The sequence below is a fragment of the Oncorhynchus mykiss genome, chromosome 24, assembly GCF_013265735.2.
Source record: "Oncorhynchus mykiss isolate Arlee chromosome 24, USDA_OmykA_1.1, whole genome shotgun sequence".
Taxonomy (NCBI): Eukaryota; Metazoa; Chordata; class Actinopteri; order Salmoniformes; family Salmonidae; genus Oncorhynchus; species Oncorhynchus mykiss.
This window is the reverse complement of record NC_048588.1, coordinates 2,341,614-2,360,386: the sequence shown is the minus strand read 5'-3', so window position 1 is coordinate 2,360,386 and position 18,773 is coordinate 2,341,614. Positions and strand designations below refer to the sequence as shown.

General features: G+C 41.8%; 1 protein-coding gene across 7 annotated transcripts in view; it reads left to right on the top strand.

Moving 5' to 3' along the window:
• LOC110503542 (cell surface glycoprotein MUC18) overlaps positions 1 to 16,320 on the top strand; it is a 67,323-nt gene extending 51,003 nt beyond the window's left edge. For 3 of the 7 annotated variants that reach the window (XM_021581914.2, XM_021581916.2, XM_021581918.2), the window contains exons 2-17: positions 2,694 to 2,821; positions 3,182 to 3,413; positions 3,529 to 3,599; positions 3,843 to 3,930; positions 4,467 to 4,646; positions 5,003 to 5,130; positions 5,350 to 5,485; positions 7,476 to 7,591; positions 8,504 to 8,645; positions 8,741 to 8,871; positions 9,290 to 9,431; positions 9,762 to 9,797; positions 10,992 to 11,036; positions 12,072 to 12,198; positions 12,657 to 12,762; positions 12,990 to 16,320. In XM_021581914.2, coding sequence (XP_021437589.2) covers positions 2,694 to 2,821; positions 3,182 to 3,413; positions 3,529 to 3,599; positions 3,843 to 3,930; positions 4,467 to 4,646; positions 5,003 to 5,130; positions 5,350 to 5,485; positions 7,476 to 7,591; positions 8,504 to 8,645; positions 8,741 to 8,871; positions 9,290 to 9,431; positions 9,762 to 9,797; positions 10,992 to 11,036; positions 12,072 to 12,198; positions 12,657 to 12,762; positions 12,990 to 13,019 — 1,838 coding nt within the window. In that variant the 3' untranslated portion in view covers positions 13,020 to 16,320. Of the gene's footprint in view, positions 1 to 2,693; positions 2,822 to 3,181; positions 3,414 to 3,528; positions 3,600 to 3,842; positions 3,931 to 4,466; positions 4,647 to 5,002; positions 5,131 to 5,349; positions 5,486 to 7,475; positions 7,592 to 8,503; positions 8,646 to 8,740; positions 8,872 to 9,289; positions 9,432 to 9,761; positions 9,798 to 10,991; positions 11,037 to 12,071; positions 12,199 to 12,656; positions 12,763 to 12,984 lie in introns of all 7 variants that reach the window. The other 4 variants (XM_021581915.2, XM_021581917.2, XM_021581919.2 and 1 more) reach the window with 4 other exon arrangements.
• The last annotated feature ends 2,453 nt before the right edge of the window (positions 16,321 to 18,773 follow it).

Sequence of the window (18,773 nt, the reverse complement as noted above, 5' to 3'; positions counted from 1 at the left end):
TGTTCAAAGTGGTTGGTTCTTAGGTATGCTGGCAACTGCCCCAAGCCAAAGTCTGACTTTTTTCTTCAAAAACATTCAAGAAACATTTTTTAAAGACATTCTTAATGTGTCCAGTCTAATCTACTAGGTAATCACATTCTAAAAACCTTCAAAGCGTTATGTCACAATGATGAAAGTATGTTTTCAACACCTGATATCAAGCATTTTGTTTATTTGCGTGGTAACCATGTGATTATTATCTACCATGTTAGGTAAGATAATGCCTAAAACCATGGGAGAAAGGTCTTGGTAACATCTTACAGTAGACTGCATTCATAATGCCTTTATAAGGGCAACATAAGGTTTTAAAGTATCTCTTCTGCACGTGAAGGTACTCACCTCACATGTGCACAACGTGGGACAAGGGGCACTGCTCCTCTTACATTCTGGCCTCCCGATCATCAGTAACTTGTTATAAATCTCAATACAGAGACCAATGTCAATCCCCACCCTCCTCCTGTTTACGCGCACACAAATTCATGCACATAAACACACATAGTGCTTGTCTTGGGCAGGAGCTCACCGGAGCTGAGTACGGGCACTTAAAATGTTCTACTGCTTGACTTCCTGTTCCTCTTATAGAATCTTTGAAGAATCTCAAATATAAAATATATTTTGTTTTGTTGAACACTTTTTTTTGAGTTAATACATGATTTCATATGTGTTATTTCATAGTTTTGATGTTTCCACTATTATTCTACAATGTTGAAAATAGTCAAAATAAAGAAAAAACAAGGAACGAGTAGGCGTGTCCAAACTTTTGACTGGTACTGTATGTAGAGAGGATAGCTTGAGAATTGGAACATGATGACTGTAAACATGACCCCTTCAGAGTGAGTCAGCATTGGCCTGTTGTTCCGTTGCTAATGCACAGGAAATATTTTTGTGGGGATACCTAATTGGATCACTGTACTAAGACTACATCCTTCTTCCTCCATTAGCCTCTGGTGGTTCCAGAGAAGTGTGTGTGTGTGTGTGTGTGTGTGTGTGTGTGTGTGTGTGTCAGGAGATAATAACCTGGCTGTCACTGTGGTGTTGAGATCAAAAGTGCTCAGTGAGTGTTAATGTGCCCTCAATGTGAACTCTCACCTATTAAAGTGAAAATGAAGATACGCACATATACATACACTGCATGTACGTAGACCATGCAGCCGATAAGCCCCCCCCCCCCCCCCCCCCCACACCCACACACTCTGTCCACATAAAAAAAAATCACACATGATTGACTTGCCACATTTCTTTCTCTTAACTCACAGCATGCTACTGAAAGTGAGTAATTAACATTGCATATTGGCAGAAATGTCTAAAGGCACAGCAAGGGGTCATTACCAATCTCAATTTTTTTCTATTCTGTGTTATTTTTATTAGGATCCCCATTAGCTGTTGTGAAAGCAACTGGCACTCTTCCTGGGGTCCACACAAAATATGAAACTTGACGTAACACAGAACATTAATGGACAATAATAGCTCAAGAACAGAATTACATCAATTTAAAAAGGGCTCACGTAGCCTACATATCAATACATACACACAAACTATCTAGGTCAAAAAGGGGAGAGGCGTTGTGCCATGAGGTGTTGCTTTACCTGCTTTTTAAAACCAGGTTTGATGTTCATTTGAGCAATATGATATGAGAGTTCCATGCAATAATGGCTCTATATAGTACTGTACACTTTTTAAGATTTGTTCTGGATTTGGGGACTATGAAAATACCCCTGATGACATGTCTGGTGAGGTAAGTGTGTGTGTCAGAGCTGTGTGTGTAAGTTAACTATGCAAACAATTTGGAATTTTCAACATTGTTTCTTATAAAACAAAGAAGAAAAATTCTAAATTCAAACTGGCAATGCTTTACTTTCATTATTTGTTTTTTTTTATGCATGAGCACGATGGCTCACTGTTAGTTGTTGGCATTTCCTTTCCTACTAAGAAACTTTTCAATACACTTTCAAAACTTTACGAAACAACAAAACAGAGCTAATTCAACCGGAAGTGAAGCGTACTAGATTACGCTATAGGAAGGAGTCTGCTTTCATATTGTGTGTAAAGTTCATAAAGTGTGTAAAGTGCCCTTCTGGCCTGTGTCCTCATACAGTACGATGCCTCACGCTGTGAGACGCTTGGAGGGAAAAAAACACTCATTCCTCTGTGAGAGAGCCGAACACTGGCTCACTATGCGGTCTGTAAATTGAGTCTTTCTTCCCTCCTTGAACAGTGACACACTGGAATGCAGCACATTAATATGGACATGGGTGGGCTCCCAGAATTCCTGTCATAGCCTATTTTTCTTCTTTGACCATTATGAGCTTTTTGTTGCTTATTTTGAGCTCCTACCACGTCAGGCCAGGAAGATGTGTGTGTGTGTGTGCTTATGTGCGCATGCATGCTTTAAAATTGTGATATTACAAAAACAAAGAAGTTACTGCAAACAACAAACGCTGTTTTTTCCCATCTGACATCATTGCACGTGTGGGGCGGCCATCGGCGCAGTTTCCCCCTACTGCGGATTCCATCTTTAATGTTGACACAGAAATTATTAAAAGGATGATCAAAGCTACAAACTTTCACGTCATTGTGCAAAGTTGCTTTAAACGTGACTGATTCTGCACAGTCGGCCTGCAATGAAATTGATCTCAAACTCTCTGTCTCTACAGCAGCCTGGGCCAAGGTGGAGGTGAACATGGAGGACAGAGTGGAGGTGTTCCTTGGGGACACGGCCCAGATCACCTGCATGTTCACGGTCTCAGACAGCCACGATGATGTCATTATCCAGTGGTACATGGTGAGTAGTCCCACACACAAATGCATGCACATGGACAGACGCGCACACACACGTTAGCCTGGTTGCCAAATCTAACTCTGTTAGCAGTTGGCTAAAGGACCAACAGATCTGACAACCAGGCTAACACATCCCTTCCATCTCAGATCCCTGTTTCACAAATGAACACATGCTCTCTTAGCTCTCTGGGCTGAGTCCTAACTCGAGATCCATCTGTACATTTATGCGTCGGCTAACGTTGATGTAAATGGGAGATTTACATGGGCACAAAGATTTACTTCACGCCCATGAATCTCAAGGATCCGTCACCTCTGTCTCTGCCCTGTTTTCCAACTGACAATTGAATTCAACCTTCGATCGTAGATCACGAAGACCAACGTCCGCTCGAGGATCTACTACGGAGACAGAAACGTGCAGGTAGTCGACCGGGACGGGCAGTTCACAGACAAGATCAGTGTGAACGGGATGGGGAAGAGCAGCGAGGTGGTGCTGACCATCAGGGACGTGGCGCTGGAGGATGAGCTAGAGTTCATCTGCCAAGTCAACGGACTGTCAGCGGGTAACATGGAGGGACGCACAATGCTCAAGGTGTTCGGTAAGAGTGTGATGCACCCATTGCTCTGGCCAGTTTCCTGGACCCAGATTTAGCCTAGTCCTGGACTATTCTAGCTATCGCTCCCTATGTGATGTCATCCATTGTTCCTCTCTAGCGTCGCCTGATCGTCCAAACATTGAGGGGGTGCACTCTGGGATCTCTGTCAGCAAAAATAACCCATCTAAGGTAAAAACAAACAAACTAACAACACATTGTTAGCGATAGCTACGGTCAGTGAGGACTTCAGGGTATAGCATGTGGATAAGGTAAGGGCTTGTAACTTTGGAGGACTTGTAACACTAACCATTTAGAGAAATTAAAATTAGGATGGTTTTAGTGTATAAAATATTTAAAATTAAGCTTTTTATCCCCAAAATCGAGGAGAAAAGGGTTTACACACTGACCGTGTAATGTCATCTTTCACCATAGATAGGGAGCTGTGAGGCTAAGAATGGCTACCCCAGGCCCAACATCACTTGGTACCGTGACCAGAGCCCACTACAGAACACGCCAGGCGGTGAGTACTACCGAGGCTTTGACCACCGTGTCCATAGACACCCCCTGACATTAGTATCTACGCTAGGTGAAACAGAGTTGATAATAACAGCTAGCAGTTCCACATCTGCTTCATGCTCTTCCTGCTTTGTGTGTGTGGGCAACGTGACAATAGTAAACGCATTTAGAATGTTGTAAACATGCCTCGGATCTCACAAGGAACAAACATATTTTTTTCTGTTATCAAATATGAAGATCAGATTGACTTCAGTCAAGAATTTGACAGTGAACTTAAGGAACAAAGATCCGTGATTACTATGACACAGCCTGTTGGAAAAATAGATGTCTGTTTCATGTGCCTGAATATGAAATGTGGCTTTGGATTTGAGCTGAAAATATGAAGAAAAAACAACATGTATTTAAAAATACAAAACAAAAAGAAGCGATAGTATTCTGAATACCCCTTGTATTCAACCTGGCCATTGGGCATACATCAACATCTACACTTCTACAGTAACTCAAGTTCTCTGTTTTCCATATGTGCTGCATGTCTCACAGAGGTCAGTGTGGTGACCCTGGTCACTAAGGAGTCCAGTGGTCTGTACACTGTCCAGAGTGACCTTCACCTGAATGTGGTCAAGGAAGACGAGGATTCGTTCTTCTACTGCGAAGTCAGCTACCTTGTCCCTGGTGGAACCAAGATGACTGAGACCAACAAGATCAACATCACTGTCCACTGTGAGTCTACTGTGCCTCTTAATGTGTCCCACCTTATATGGAGACAGTAGAAAACGATACACATGCAGTCACAGACTTACACAAGTACATTGCCGTCTCAAATCGTGTTCAGTCTCAACGAGAAGTAGGAATCATAAATGCAAGCAACTATGCCACAGTGCAACATTTTTATTTTCCGACTCTTTGTGCTATCGCCACTTGTTTCTGTCAAGTTTTGAAGTCTCATGTTTTGTACCGAACTTGACATGGCTACACTTGCCACTTTCCAGGTCGTCTTTGTTAGCAAGAATTAGGTCTTACATCTTGCTGACTTTCCTGGATAAACAAAGGTTAAATAAAATACAAAATCTCTTCAGATCCAACCACTTCTCTTGATGTGTGGGTGGAGTCACCAAAGGGGCGTGTCAAAGAAGGGGACACAGTTGAGGTCCATTGCCGTGCCAACGGGAATCCTCAACCACCCTTTACATTCATGCACAATATGGTAAGAAACCCATGCCTACTCCTAGTCCCATGTAAAAAAATATATATATATTCTGTGCCTCCAACCATAAACAGAACTATATACATTGATGCATGTGTTTACTGTAAGTGATTGGATGTGGATTGTGTGTCATTGGGTGTATGTGCGCTCGTGCATGAATTTGTGTGTTAACACACGACACGGTTGATGTGTGTTATAAATGCCACTCCCTCTCTGTAGCAAGAGCTGGAATCGGAGCTGAACGTGTTGGTCCTGAAAGACGTGATGCGTCTAAGCAGCGGCAACATCACCTGTACCTCACTAGACCTGGACACGCATGAAGAAACCGTAGGGCACACAGAGCTCTTCGTCGACTGTGAGTGAAACGTTCCTCTGGTACAGTTTCTGGGACATTAGTCATTATTACAGTGCCTTGCGAAAGTATTCGGCCCCCTTGAACTTTGCGACCTTTTGCCACATTTCAGGCTTCAAACATAAAGATATAAAACTGTATTTTTTTCGTGAAGAATCAACAACAAGTGGGACACAATCATGAAGTGGAACGACATTTATTGGATATTTCAAACTTTTTTAACAAATCAAAAACTGAAAAATTGGGCGTGCAAAATTATTCAGCCCCCTTAAGTTAATACTTTGTAGCGCCACCTTTTGCTGCGATTACAGCTGTAAGTCGCTTGGGGTATGTCTCTATCAGTTTTGCACATCGAGAGACTGAAATTTTTTCCCATTCCTCCTTGCAAAACAGCTCGAGCTCAGTGAGGTTGGATGGAGAGCATTTGTGAACAGCAGTTTTCAGTTCTTTCCACAGATTCTCGATTGGATTCAGGTCTGGACTTTGACTTGGCCATTCTAACACCTGGATATGTTATTTTTTGAACCATTCCATTGTAGATTTTGCTTTATGTTTTGGATCATTGTCTTGTTGGAAGACAAATCTCCGTCCCAGTCTCAGGTCTTTTGCAGACTCCATCAGGTTCTTCCAGAATGGTCCTGTATTTGGCTCCATCCATCTTCCCATCAATTTTAACCATCTTCCCTGTCCCTGCTGAAGAAAAGCAGGCCCAACCCATGATGCTGCCACCACCATGTTTGACAGTGGGGATGGTGTGTTCAGGGTGATGAGCTGTGTTGCTTTTACGCCAAACATAACGTTTTGCATTGTTGCCAAAAAGTTCAATTTTGGTTTCATCTGACCAGAGCACCTTCTTCCACATGTTTGGTGTGTCTCCCAGGTGGCTTGTGGCAAACTTTAAACAACACTTTTTATGGATATCTTTAAGAAATGGCTTTCTTCTTGCCACTCTTCCATAAAGGCCAGATTTGTGCAATATACTAAGATTATACTAAGACTACAATAAGATTGTTGTCCTATGGACAGAGTCTCCCACCTCAGCTGTAGATCTCTGCAGTTCATCCAGAGTGATCATGGGCCTCTTGGCTGCATCTCTGATCAGTCTTCTCCTTGTATGAGCTGAAAGTTTAGAGGGACGGCCAGGTCTTGGTAGATTTGCAGTGGTCTGATACTCCTTCCATTTCAATATTATCGCTTGCACAGTGCTCCTTGGGATGTTTAAAGCTTGGGAAATCTTTTTGTATCCAAATCCGGCTTTAAACTTCTTCACAACAGTATCTCGGACCTGCCTGGTGTGTTCCTTGTTCTTCATGATGCTCTCTGCGCTTTTGACGGACCTCTGAGACTATCACAGTGCAGGTGCATTTATACGGAGACTTGATTACACACAGGTGGATTGTATTGATCATCATTAGTCATTTAGGTCAACATTGGATCATTCAGAGATCCTCACTAAACTTCTGGAGAGAGTTTGCTGCACTGAAAGTAAAGGGTCTGAATAATTTTGCACGCCCAATTTTTCAGTTTTTGATTTGTTAAAAAAGTTTGAAATATCCAATAAATGTCGTTCCACTTCATGATTGTGTCCCACTTGTTGTTGATTCTTCACAAAAAAATACAGTTTTATATCTTTATGTTTGAAGCCTGAAATGTGGCAAAAGGTCGCAAAGTTCAAGGGGGCCGAATACTTTCGCAAGGCACTGTAGTAGCCCCAAAAGTTGTGACATGACCAGAATAAACTTAGGACCCTCGCTATGGTCCAATGACTAGGGCCTAGAGTTATTCCCTGGCTTGGGAAAAACTCCTGGCCTAGTTATTGCAGTAGTAGTGAAATGTGGTGTAATGGAGTGCAGAAGGTTTTGTGGGCTCGCAAATGTGAAACTGAATGGGGACAATGTATACCATTGCCCCTTTGATCTGGTTACTAACATTGGCCTACTGTATGTAGAGTAGTGTAGCAGTATTCTTAACAGTGCATGTTGTGTGTCCATAGATCTGGACCAGGCTGTGTTGATTCCCAAAGACACCCATGTCATGGCCCAGGGAGAGGAGCTGATGGCCACCTGCAATGCCCTGTCCTCCCTGCCCACACACACTGAATGGTTCAAGGTAAATTACAGTAGGCCACTGAGCCAATACCTCAACATTACAATGTGTGTGTGTGTGTAGAATGTGTGTTTTAGAGTGTGTGTGTGTGTGCGCGCGCGTGTGTGTGTGTCGCTTCACTTTCCGTGTTCTGCCATGAGGCGTTGTTTTATCTGTTTTTTGAAGTTTGATTTTACTGCTCGCTTGAGTTACTTGGTGTGGAAGAGAGTTCCGCAATATGTACTGTAGTGGTGCGCGTTTCTCGCGTTGCATCAATATGTTTTGAACCTCCCAGTTTACAATCTTGGGTTACACCAAGCAGTTTAGTTCCCTCAACTTGCTCAATTGCCACATTATTCATTACAAGATTTAGATTAGATTAAGAGTTTAGCTAGTGTTTGGTCCCAAATACAATTATTTTAGTTTTTGATATATTTAGGACTAGCTTATTGCTTGCCACCTATTTTAGAACTGACTGCTACTCTTTGTTCAGTGTTGCAGTGATTTTTACTGTGGTAGCTGTAGTGTATAATGTTAAGTCATTAGCGTACATAGACACACATGCTTTACTCAATACCAGTGGTAGGACATTAGAAAAAAAATGTAAAGGTGAGAGGCCATGACAGCTACCTTGACATATGCCAAACTCTACCTGGTTTACGTTAGAGAGGCATCCATTAAATAACTTCCGCTGTGTTCCGTGAGATAAGTAACTCTCGATCCACAATAAGGCAGAGGATGTAAAGGATTTTGTAGAGGATTTTTTTTCAGCAGCAAACTATGATCGATAATGTCTAACAAAACAGCTCCCACAGCCCCCTGATATCTGTCTCGACTATGTCTTTCGAAACTCAGATGTGTTCTTTAAGAGGTGTGGCTGCTAGATTTATATTGTTTCCCTCATAGACGTGTGTGTGTGTGTGTGTGTGTGTGTAGAAAGGAGAACATTTTGCAGAGGGCCACACACTGACCCTGAAGGATGCTGTGTTTGACATGGCGGGGACATACGTGTGTGTGGTGAAGGTGCCTTCACTGGAAGGACTGGAGACCAGTGGCTCTTTACATGTCCACATACAGGGTGAGCCCGCCTGCCTGCACGCATGCACACACACACACACACACACACACACATACACACACACAACTAACCCTCCGTCCCCCTCTTCCATACAGGACCCCCAGAGATCAAGGAGTCAGCAGACACAGTCCTGGAGGAGGTCACAGATAAGTTCCTTAACCTGAGCTGCCATGCTAGAGGATACCCAACCCCTGTTATCACCTGGAGCTCCTCTGACGAATCACAGGTAAGCAGACAGACCGACAGTCAGTCAGACCAGCAGGAACAGAGGGCTCCTCTGGGTCAGCTCATACAGACAATGTTTCGGCTGGCTGGGAAGGAAAGAGGGACAATGGTGTGTTTTTTTCTTCTTTTGATCTATTTACACACAGATCTGTTCCGATCCTGGCTACATGGGTATTTTCCTGTAACAAGGTTAATAGACAAAGTAACTCATGTTCAACTTTCCTTTCTGAACCGATATATCTGCGATTGGGTTGTCCCAAATGGCCACCTTTTCCCATTGTAGTGCACTACTTTTGACCCGGGCCCATAGGGCTCTGGGCAAAAGTAGTGCACTATATCTGGAATAGGATGCCATTTGGGACATAGACAGTGTTTTGGTTTCAAGTCTTATCTGTGCTTTATTCCCCTGTGTGTGCTAGATCCTGAAGGAGGTGTCCCACAGACAGACAGAGGACGGGGTTCTCAGTGTGGTGAGCGTCAAGGTGACATCTGACGTCACAGCCAACTGTAACGCCTCCAACGTCCATGGCACAGACTCCTTCCTCTTCAGCATCAAAGCCAGTAAGTTGTCTGTCCACTGTCTTATTTGTCATGTCTTGTATATTTTATGTCAAGATGTCCGGTTTGACTGCTAAGAGAAAATGAACAGGCAGAACATACTAACAACCGAATGGTTTAATTAATGGAAACATGACAGAAAACAAGAACCTGAGCTTCAAATCATCTTTAGTAAAGCTGCTAGAGGCGTTGGGTTAAATGCGGAAGACACATTTCAGTTGAACGCATTCAGTTGTACAACTGACTAGGTATCCCCCCTTTCCCTTTACTAGTTTTCCTTTAACCGTCAGTGTGCTAACAGGAGAGTGTCACTCTCCCTTTGCCTGTTTTCAGTTGTCCAAACGACCTCTTCAGCTCCCAGTACTACAGGTAAGCGTACCACTCTTTTAGTATAGAAACACTCACTGTCATCGCTGCTGTGTCATTGGTTGAGTTCCACGTCGTCTTTATTGCGGTCATGCTGCGCATTCCAGAAGATCGCTGTATCATATCAATGGGATGCTTCGATTTTGGCAAGTGTCGGGAGATCTGATCACCTGTGCAGCGTGACTGCAATAACAAACGACCATGGTATTGCAACAAGGAACGCGTGCACCTTTTTTTTCTCGCAATTTTGTTGTTGAGCGGTTGATTGGCTAGTTGAGCGTTCCTCGGGGAGGGGGGAAAAAAGGAAAGAAAAGGAAAAATGCGACGGGTGCTTTTAGCAATGACCAAAATCATAATTCAAAAAGGTCTCTATGGTTGTATTAAGGTTTATACCGATGAGGACGGTCACGGTTGAGAAACCTTTTATTGACTAACTGGTGTGCGAGAGCTGCTTATTTTCCATGTGTTGATCAGTCATATCATACGAACACATCCCCATGTGTTCTTTGATAACTGTCATAATTAGATGGTAGATTAAATTAAATCTTTATGGGCCGGCTTTCCCAGACACAGATAGATTGACTAGTCCTGACCCGGACTAGAAAGCTATTTCAATGGAGATTCTGGGCTGTCATTGAGCACAGTTTTTAGTCTGGGGTTAGGCTCAATTTGGATCCAGAAAACTGGCCATAGAACTCTTACTACAGGGTCATCCTAATTCGGACTATGTTCACTAAATGGTTGCATATCGCCCTATTGCATAAAGATCCGTCTTTGTTTGCACACAGATCAGGAGCGAGGCTGAAACTGTAGCTGTGTGTTGATGGTTAAAGTGCACTCAACATAGTCTTCTGACTCCCATTACCTCAGTGGACCGTTCACGTCATGCCAGGAAATCATTGCCTCCGTCCCTCGGAGGGAAAATCCTGTTTGTTGTTGCTTTATTGATGACAAAATATGATTAAAACAGCCGGCGCTGCCGCTCCTGGAAATCATTAGGGCATTTTTTGGGGAGGGTGCAGACCGCAGAGCCGTTCCTGGTTCCTGTCTCCTGCCTATCTGTGTCTGTAACAAAGGCCATAAGTGATTAGGGCCACGCTAAGTAGACAGGGCGGTTGTTGCACAGTCGTTAACAGTGTTAGGTTGCCATAGAGCTGGTGTATTATCGTGATAACTGTGTCCGTGTGGTTTGTCCAGTAACAACAGTAACCCCAGTAACTCCTCCGAAGAGAGTCAAGAAAGGTTTGTGACTTCTGGTCCTGGGCGTTGATGCTGCCACCCACCTAGCACGCTTCGAAGGCTGCCCTGCCCACGCCTCGCTCCACCCAGCTCACACTGCCTAGACTGAACCCCCCCCCCCATCACCCTCCACACTCGCTCTTTCTCTCCACAGCACCCTCATTCTCTATGCAGGGGAGGGCTTTGTACTCTCTACTCAGGAGGCAACACTTGTGACATGGAATAATTGATCATTTAATAGGATCTCTTTGTGTGTGACTTTGTAATACTGTCTGAAAAAGTACAGTATTACACAACTTTATCTATGTGGAGAGATACTTCTAAATTATCAAGTGGAAAAATATAATTAGATGAAATCTGGAATTATAGTTTTTTTTTTATATTCATACTTTGTTAGTTACAATGTTATCATTTTAATATTTTCTCTGAATGATGCTTCATGAATCATCACAAACATAACCCCCAAAAATGTTTTTGTTTAACCAGGCTGAAAAGTTCCATTTGCATCTGGAGCATTTTGAGTACAAACCCCCTCCTGAGAGAATGGAGTGGTATCACCCATTCTGTACCTTGATGGATATGGATCCATCCATCTAAATCTGCATCCTTCCTCCAGGGGAGGTCCATCCCCAAGTGCACCCATCCACCTCTTTACCTTCCCTCACTCTTTCCCTCTCTCTCCCTTTGTCCTGCTGCCTCCTACTGTAGTTCTGGTTGGTATTCTCTGACAGAGAAACCAAGCAGCACAACTCTGGAAAGTGTTTCTTCTGACTGATCTTTGGTCCTCAATAAAAAAAAATATTCCATGATGAACAACCTGTTCAGAGACTGCACGCCTGTTCATCACTACCACCACCTGTGCATGCTGTTGTCTCTGATTGATACAAGCGACACTCCTGAATGACATGGACACGCACGCAAGCGCGCACACACACATTTTTTAACATCTGAAACTCCTTAAGAGGGCGACGTTATCACAAAGCATTTACCGGATGGGAAATGACCCGTGGTTCTGCCTCTTCTTCTTTGTCCCACCAGAGGGCAGCGGTGTGATCATCGCTGTCATCATCATCTGTATTCTCCTGCTGGCTATCCTTGGCAGTGTGCTGTACTTCCTGTACAAGAAGGGCAAGATCCCATGTGGGCGTTCGGGCAAGCAGGATCTGTAAGTGTGTTTTCCACAATTTTACTTTAAAGGTCTGCAAAATTCCAGAAGCATTCTCAAAATTCCCAGGAATCCTCCACCCAGAATTGCTGGAAGAGCCGTGCATTTTTAGGGAAGGTTTTTGTAATTTTGCAACCATATTTTGGAATCATGACACCTTATCAGGTAGCTTAATTAGTTGGATATGCCTTAGAGGATACCTCTAAAATACCTCATTGTCATTTTTTCCCTTCTTCTTCATGATTTTCCCTGATGTGTCATTATCGTTTCTATCGGATACCGTTTTCACACTATTGCGCTGACCCGAACCGTACTGTGCTGGCTCAGTTTCTTGTCCTTTTTAGTATCGCAACTATGTTGGAGGCATAAACAGGCCAGCTTGGGTTGTCTTGGCTTAGGAGTGTGAAAAGGGTATTACATTGGTCATGCTGGTGACTGAGCTCTCTCTCTCTCTCTAGTACCAAACCGAGTAAGGACAGCACAATGGTAGAGATTAATAATGACAACACGGAGGAGGCCGTGCTTTTAGGTGTCAACGGAGACAAGAAGCCCCCTAGTGACCAGGTAACTATGGACACTGGCTATTTTTTTTTTTTTACCTTCCTCATGAATTGTACAACCACTCATCCAAATGATAGTTAAAATTGTATATTTTAGTATTTGAACTTTAGTGGTTACTACAATGCAATGTTGCGTTGAAGATGTTCCTTACCAGCTGTCCTATGATACAACCTTTAACACATTGTTTCACTTCTCTGTGTTTGTGTGTGTGTCCGTCCTCTGGAGTAAAGGGTGATAAGTACATGGACGTGCAGAAGTGAGTGTGGCTGTGTGAAGGGGGACTCCTGCAGCTGCTCCCAGTCCAGTTCACTCTCTCAGGGTGGGATGGATCCTTTGATGCCTTGTGACCTACAACTCATCTGATATGTGCTGCAGTTCTCTAACCTGATCCCACATTCTTAGTTCTTTAGCATGGCAGTGGCTAACAAAGTAGGTAGCTACGTTATGTTCAGTCATGTTTATCATTTGCATAACATAGAACATGCAGATCTAGGATCAGCCTAGCAATTTTCCTGAATGGGCTTCTTCTATGCACCCATAAGACCCAGTTAGAGCACAAAATAAGGATGGTTTTATATATATATAAATGTACCTTAATCCAAATGCCAACTCAGGCAACCAATCACTGAAGATCAGCCTGGAACTGCTCTTTATGAAGTGTGTATATATATATATATATTATATCCTGTATATATTTCTTTATTTAAAATAACGAGAGAAAAACCTTTTAAAAAGACATGGCTAGTTTTTGGTTTGGTGCTTTTTTTTTTTTTGGTCCAAGGCGTTAGGGCGCGTTCCTCTGCAGCATAGTGGAGGAACGTGAACTAACGCCCTGAACCAGAGCTCGCTTTACTCTAGAGGTCCACCTGCTGTTCTGTTCTGCGCGTGATTGCCTGCCTTCAATTCCTACTTTGCTAAAGTCTGTACACTGAAACCATGGGTGCCTAATGACAGGCTTACCTACCATGTCTACATGTATATAGCCTGCTTCATCTACCCATGTAAATCAACATACAACCTTTAGAGCTATGTTCTCAAAGTGGACTCAAAGTGGTCGTGACATCACATATCATTTAGCAAATTCCGTTTTAGTTTAGTCTTTTTAATTTTTTACTTACCCCTGAACCTAACATGTTCATTCACAAAGCCAAAAACAAGTGTAAGGCCTTGTATCCTCCTCTAATCTTATGAGAGATGGGCCTCATTTCAATATATCCTTCCTGCTTTCCTTCATTGGAGTGATGGCTAAGCTGACATGACTTGGATAGGTGAAGGCCTATCCAAATCAGGTCAAAGCAGTGACTTATTCATGGAAGAAAGGATATGTAGTGAAATATCCAGGATTGGGTTCTTTTGTACTACAAGAGCCAATAGCAGAGCTCCGATGAAGCCAAAGCTACTGGTTACTTTTTCTTCCGTAAACTGCTGTCTCATTCTTGTGCTGTTTGTAAATAAGAGGTTAGAATCACGCTGATATTTTTCCAGTTTTCGTAAACATCTGTCTACCTTATACATTCAGCCTCATTCTACAAGTCACAGCTAGCAGAATAGCTTACATTCTTTCACACTTGTTTTATCATTCTTCGTGAATATATCCAGTGCACTGATTTTCTTTAGTTTGTTATGATAATTTGTCATGTTTTGTTGGTTTTGTCTGTGAATCTCTGGTTTAAGTTGGGTGAAGGAGTGTTTGCGTGTTTAATGCGAGTGAAACTTTAGCTAGTTTTTGATTAAAGTGAAGGTAAAATGGCTCTTTGACCTAGGGGAGAGTGGGGTAAATTGAGCCAAAGGGGTAAGTTTAGCCACCCTTGTTTCTAGGAAACCATACATAAAACTAATAATTTGACCAAAATGGGAAGAGGTCATAATTTCAGGGAGTCTGTGAAGGAAGTAAAATGTACATGTAAAAAGTGGTAAGCAAGTTAGGTAAAAAAAAAACAAAACAACGTATCTTCACCAAGTCAAATGCATTTGTGTTACCGGGTTTATGATGCTTGGGTCTAAACCAAAGTAGATCATTTTAAGATTGTTATACACACACATCCGTTTGGGTCTCTATAAGCTTCAATATGAGGTCCTAAACCTAGCATGAGGGCTAATATCGTCAATGTTCGCCTTGGCGTAAGTTGAGCAAATGTGTGTTTCTTCCCAGGCGTAATGCAAGACATTATCGCTGGGATATGGGTTAACAGGACCTAGCCTATGTTAAGTGTTTTTAAAAATAAAGTAAGTGGTGTTAAAAGATGCTACAAATTATTTAAAAGAAAAAAACTATTGTGATCGTGTTGAATTGTGTTTGGGAAATAAAGTCAGACATGGTTTTAAGAGAAGTAGTAGTAATATTTCCTTCAGTACAGACATTTGTAGGCGGCTTAACTTACCCCATACGTACGTTGTGCCAAGAGACCACTTTCTTTGGACAAGCGGTCTTCAAAACTAAATGTTCACATTATTATTATTTCCAGGGATACACAACATTCTGACATACATGTAGATAACTTTGTTAGAACACTATATTTTCCTTGATTGAGTGATGCTAAACGTAAAAAAAAAATAATGGCTCAACTTACCCCACTCTCCCCAATGGCAAATAAACTATATTTATAATTCAAACAGGCACTCGCACATCTGAGCCAACTTTGTTGCAGGTGCATGGTAACAGTTGAATAACATGAGAACAAAGAAGAAACCTGCATACTGCTCATGCTAGCATCACTACTGTTTACTAATCTTTACATATTGGCCTCGAAGCCTTCGTCAATAGTAAAACAATTTTTTTTTTAAACTAAAAACCTGACGAAGGCCTTGAGGCAGATACGTAAAAGAGCAGTGATACTAGCAAGAGTAGTGCGTGGGTTTCTTATTTCTCTCTCCAATATAAACTACATGAAAGTCATCGGAACAGGGACTAAATGTTATACTCTGATAGTGTTTTACACAGAACCCCTCTTGAATTGCTATGCTATGATACCTAGTAGTTTTCATTCTACAAACAAAATTGCAAGAATTAGTTTTATCAGTTGGTCAGACTAACATTTCTACACCAGAGAATGGCTGGATAACAATACACTCCTTAGTTTGAGCTTTCTTAAATCACAACAGGCAAGATTCCAAGAGCTCGCCCATGGCTATGTTAAAACACAACCCAGAAGTTACTCTTATTAATAACTAAAGACACTACAGGTTAAAAGGTGGTTTGCTTAAGTCTGCATCAAATCATTAGGGCCACCAGTTTTACTCATGGTCCTCCCAATCAAATGTGTAACGGTACAATATGGAGGAGAAAAGTATGACAGTCATCAATCTTTGATAGTATGAAGTCAAATGTAAGTTCTGTACTGTCTAATTACAGCCTTCACTCTTTTCACCATTTAAAAAAACATTTTTTTGACAAGAACTATCTGTTCATTTTGTTAATTTAAAAAAAAAAAATGTGTAATGGTCTATGACTTGCAAAGACTGATTAACTTCAGGACAGGTGAACGGATTCCTTTTGTTTGTAAAAACTTTTTTTTTTTTTATTAAGTAAATGCCAAATAAAAATGCATGTTCAATGAAAAACGTCTCTCTTCAAGCCTGAAAAGACTACCTCATCTTGACAATCTGCAACTTTCCGTTTAAAAAAAAACAAAAACAGGACTAACAAGCAATTGATGGAAAGAATACTGTATATACTCCAAATATAAACATAGCTAGAAGAGAAGATCACCTTCGGCTTGTGAAGACAGGAATGTATGCTGTACTACAGCAGCTGGTCATCTCCCATGATTCCCACATTTCTTCCCAAGAGTACTAAAACATATTCAGATAAGTAATGGATTTGGGAGTTTTATTCTATTTTTAATCGATACCAAGATGAGGGGAACAAGAATTGTCTGTACCGGGCCAAAATGCAGAACGGATCTTAGACCTTTCTTACACGACAACGGTGCTAACAATTCTTACCAAGGTGTGTTCACGCAGGGATGACTGTTGGAGGTTGACTGGTAGATTGTCCGCTTATCACTGGAAGATGAAATGGAGGAAAAGCGCACACCTATGTTGACACTTAAAACATGTTCAAGTTCACCGTAGAACCTAAAGTCCAAGGCTGCGTTCTGATTTCCACCCTTCTCCCAAAGTGTGCAGTTGCACAGTGCACACTCCCCATTCATGGACTTAAAAGTATTCAGTGTAAGCCTTTGAGGTAGTTTCCAATATTGTTAAATCTATGACTGCATGCTTCGGGACTCGGGAGAAGGGTGGAGAATCAGGGCATTGCCCAACTGAGGTTCTCTTCGTCCGTTCTTTGTGATTCAAGTGACAAGACACGATTGCATCAAATTGAGGGATGTCTATGATAATGGACACAGTGGAAATATAGATTATGACAAAGATAAATGATTATGGACTAAATAAATGCAGCACAGCATAGCAATGCATGTTTATTTATTTTTTTAAAGAAAAGAAAAATGCTTCAAATTCCAGAAAAGAAAAACATGATTTTGTGAAGTTTTGGGGGAGGAGTACAGCAGTAAATTAATAAATACGTTTAGAATGGAAAATGCATAACAAAAAAACAATGGACTCTGAAAGGTCCACATTATCGGACCATCCACATGCATGGACAGGCAGATGTTTTAAACAAAAGCTGACGTCGGGGCACTGATGGCAGTTTAGACCTTGGTAGTGAGAAAAGCTGAAGCAGTAAGGCAGCGAGAGAGAGAGGTGGACACTTGCCCAATCCCAAACCGACCCATAGCCCCTATGCACTTCGGGAGGACTGAGGGAATTCGGTAAATACAATTTGCAGAAAATGCCTCTTTTCCTATCAGAAGGCAAGAGGGAACAATTACCATATTACTCCTAAAAAAAAGGTGCACAGGGGGCTAGGGTTTGATTTGGGATTGGCCAAGTTTCCTCCAAAAGCCCAAGCCAACAGCAAGCCTGGGGCACAATCAGCAGTTTTGTATAAAACATGGAAAATGCATTTTTCTGCAACACAGGTGTTGCGACACGTGTGACCCAAAGTAGAGAGAGATTGCTCAAGGACTGTGTTCAGCAATGGATAAGTACCGTTAAACTGAGACTTGACGTCTTTACTTACTCTTTTAATAAACAGTATAGCACTGTGCATACTTCCAAAATGACGAGCATTAAAAAGTTCAATAAACGCCTCAACGGTTGAAGAGAAAAATGGCAGAGGACAGACAGCTCCCTCTTCTGGTAAAAAAAATGGAACTCCTCCACATGGGGAAAGGAGTTTGATGTGTAAATGTGGTGACGTCGTCCAATAGGCAGAGGAGGCGTATAGGTAAGAACCAATACTGGACTATCTGAGATTGTTTAGACCAACGGGCTGAAACCATGTTCTCACGTCAGACAATGCCTTATTCTAGTCATCAGGAGAACATTACTGACACTTCTAAACATATGGCACTGTGCACAAAATTATCCACAAAAGTAAACAAAAAACTTTTTTTGGGGGGGGAGATATCAAATCTGACATGTACAGGAATGCAAAATGAAATAAAACATAGCAATTCACATATTTTAAATCAGTAACTATACACTTCATTTTTAAAGTGACAGTATCGTAGCACAAATTGGTATAGTATGTAGAAAAAATATCCATATGCACTTACAGTGCCTTCAGAACGTATTCACACCTCTTGACTTTTTCCACATTTTGTTGTTGTGCTACAGCTTGAAGTTAAACTGGATACAATTTAGATGTTATGTCACGGACCTACACATAATAGCCCATAACGTCAAAGTGGAAAATATTTTTTTTAAATGTTTACAAATTCATTAAAAATGAGAAGCTGTCTTGAGTCAATAAGTATTCAACCCCTTTGTTACGGCAAGCATAAAGAAGTATAAAAAATGTGCTTAACAAGTCACATAAGTTGCATGGACTGATTCTGTGTGCAATAATAGTGTTTAACATGATTTCTGAATAACTACCTCATCCATGTACCCCACACATACAGTTATCTGTGAGGTCCCTCAGTTGAGCAATGAATTTCAAACAC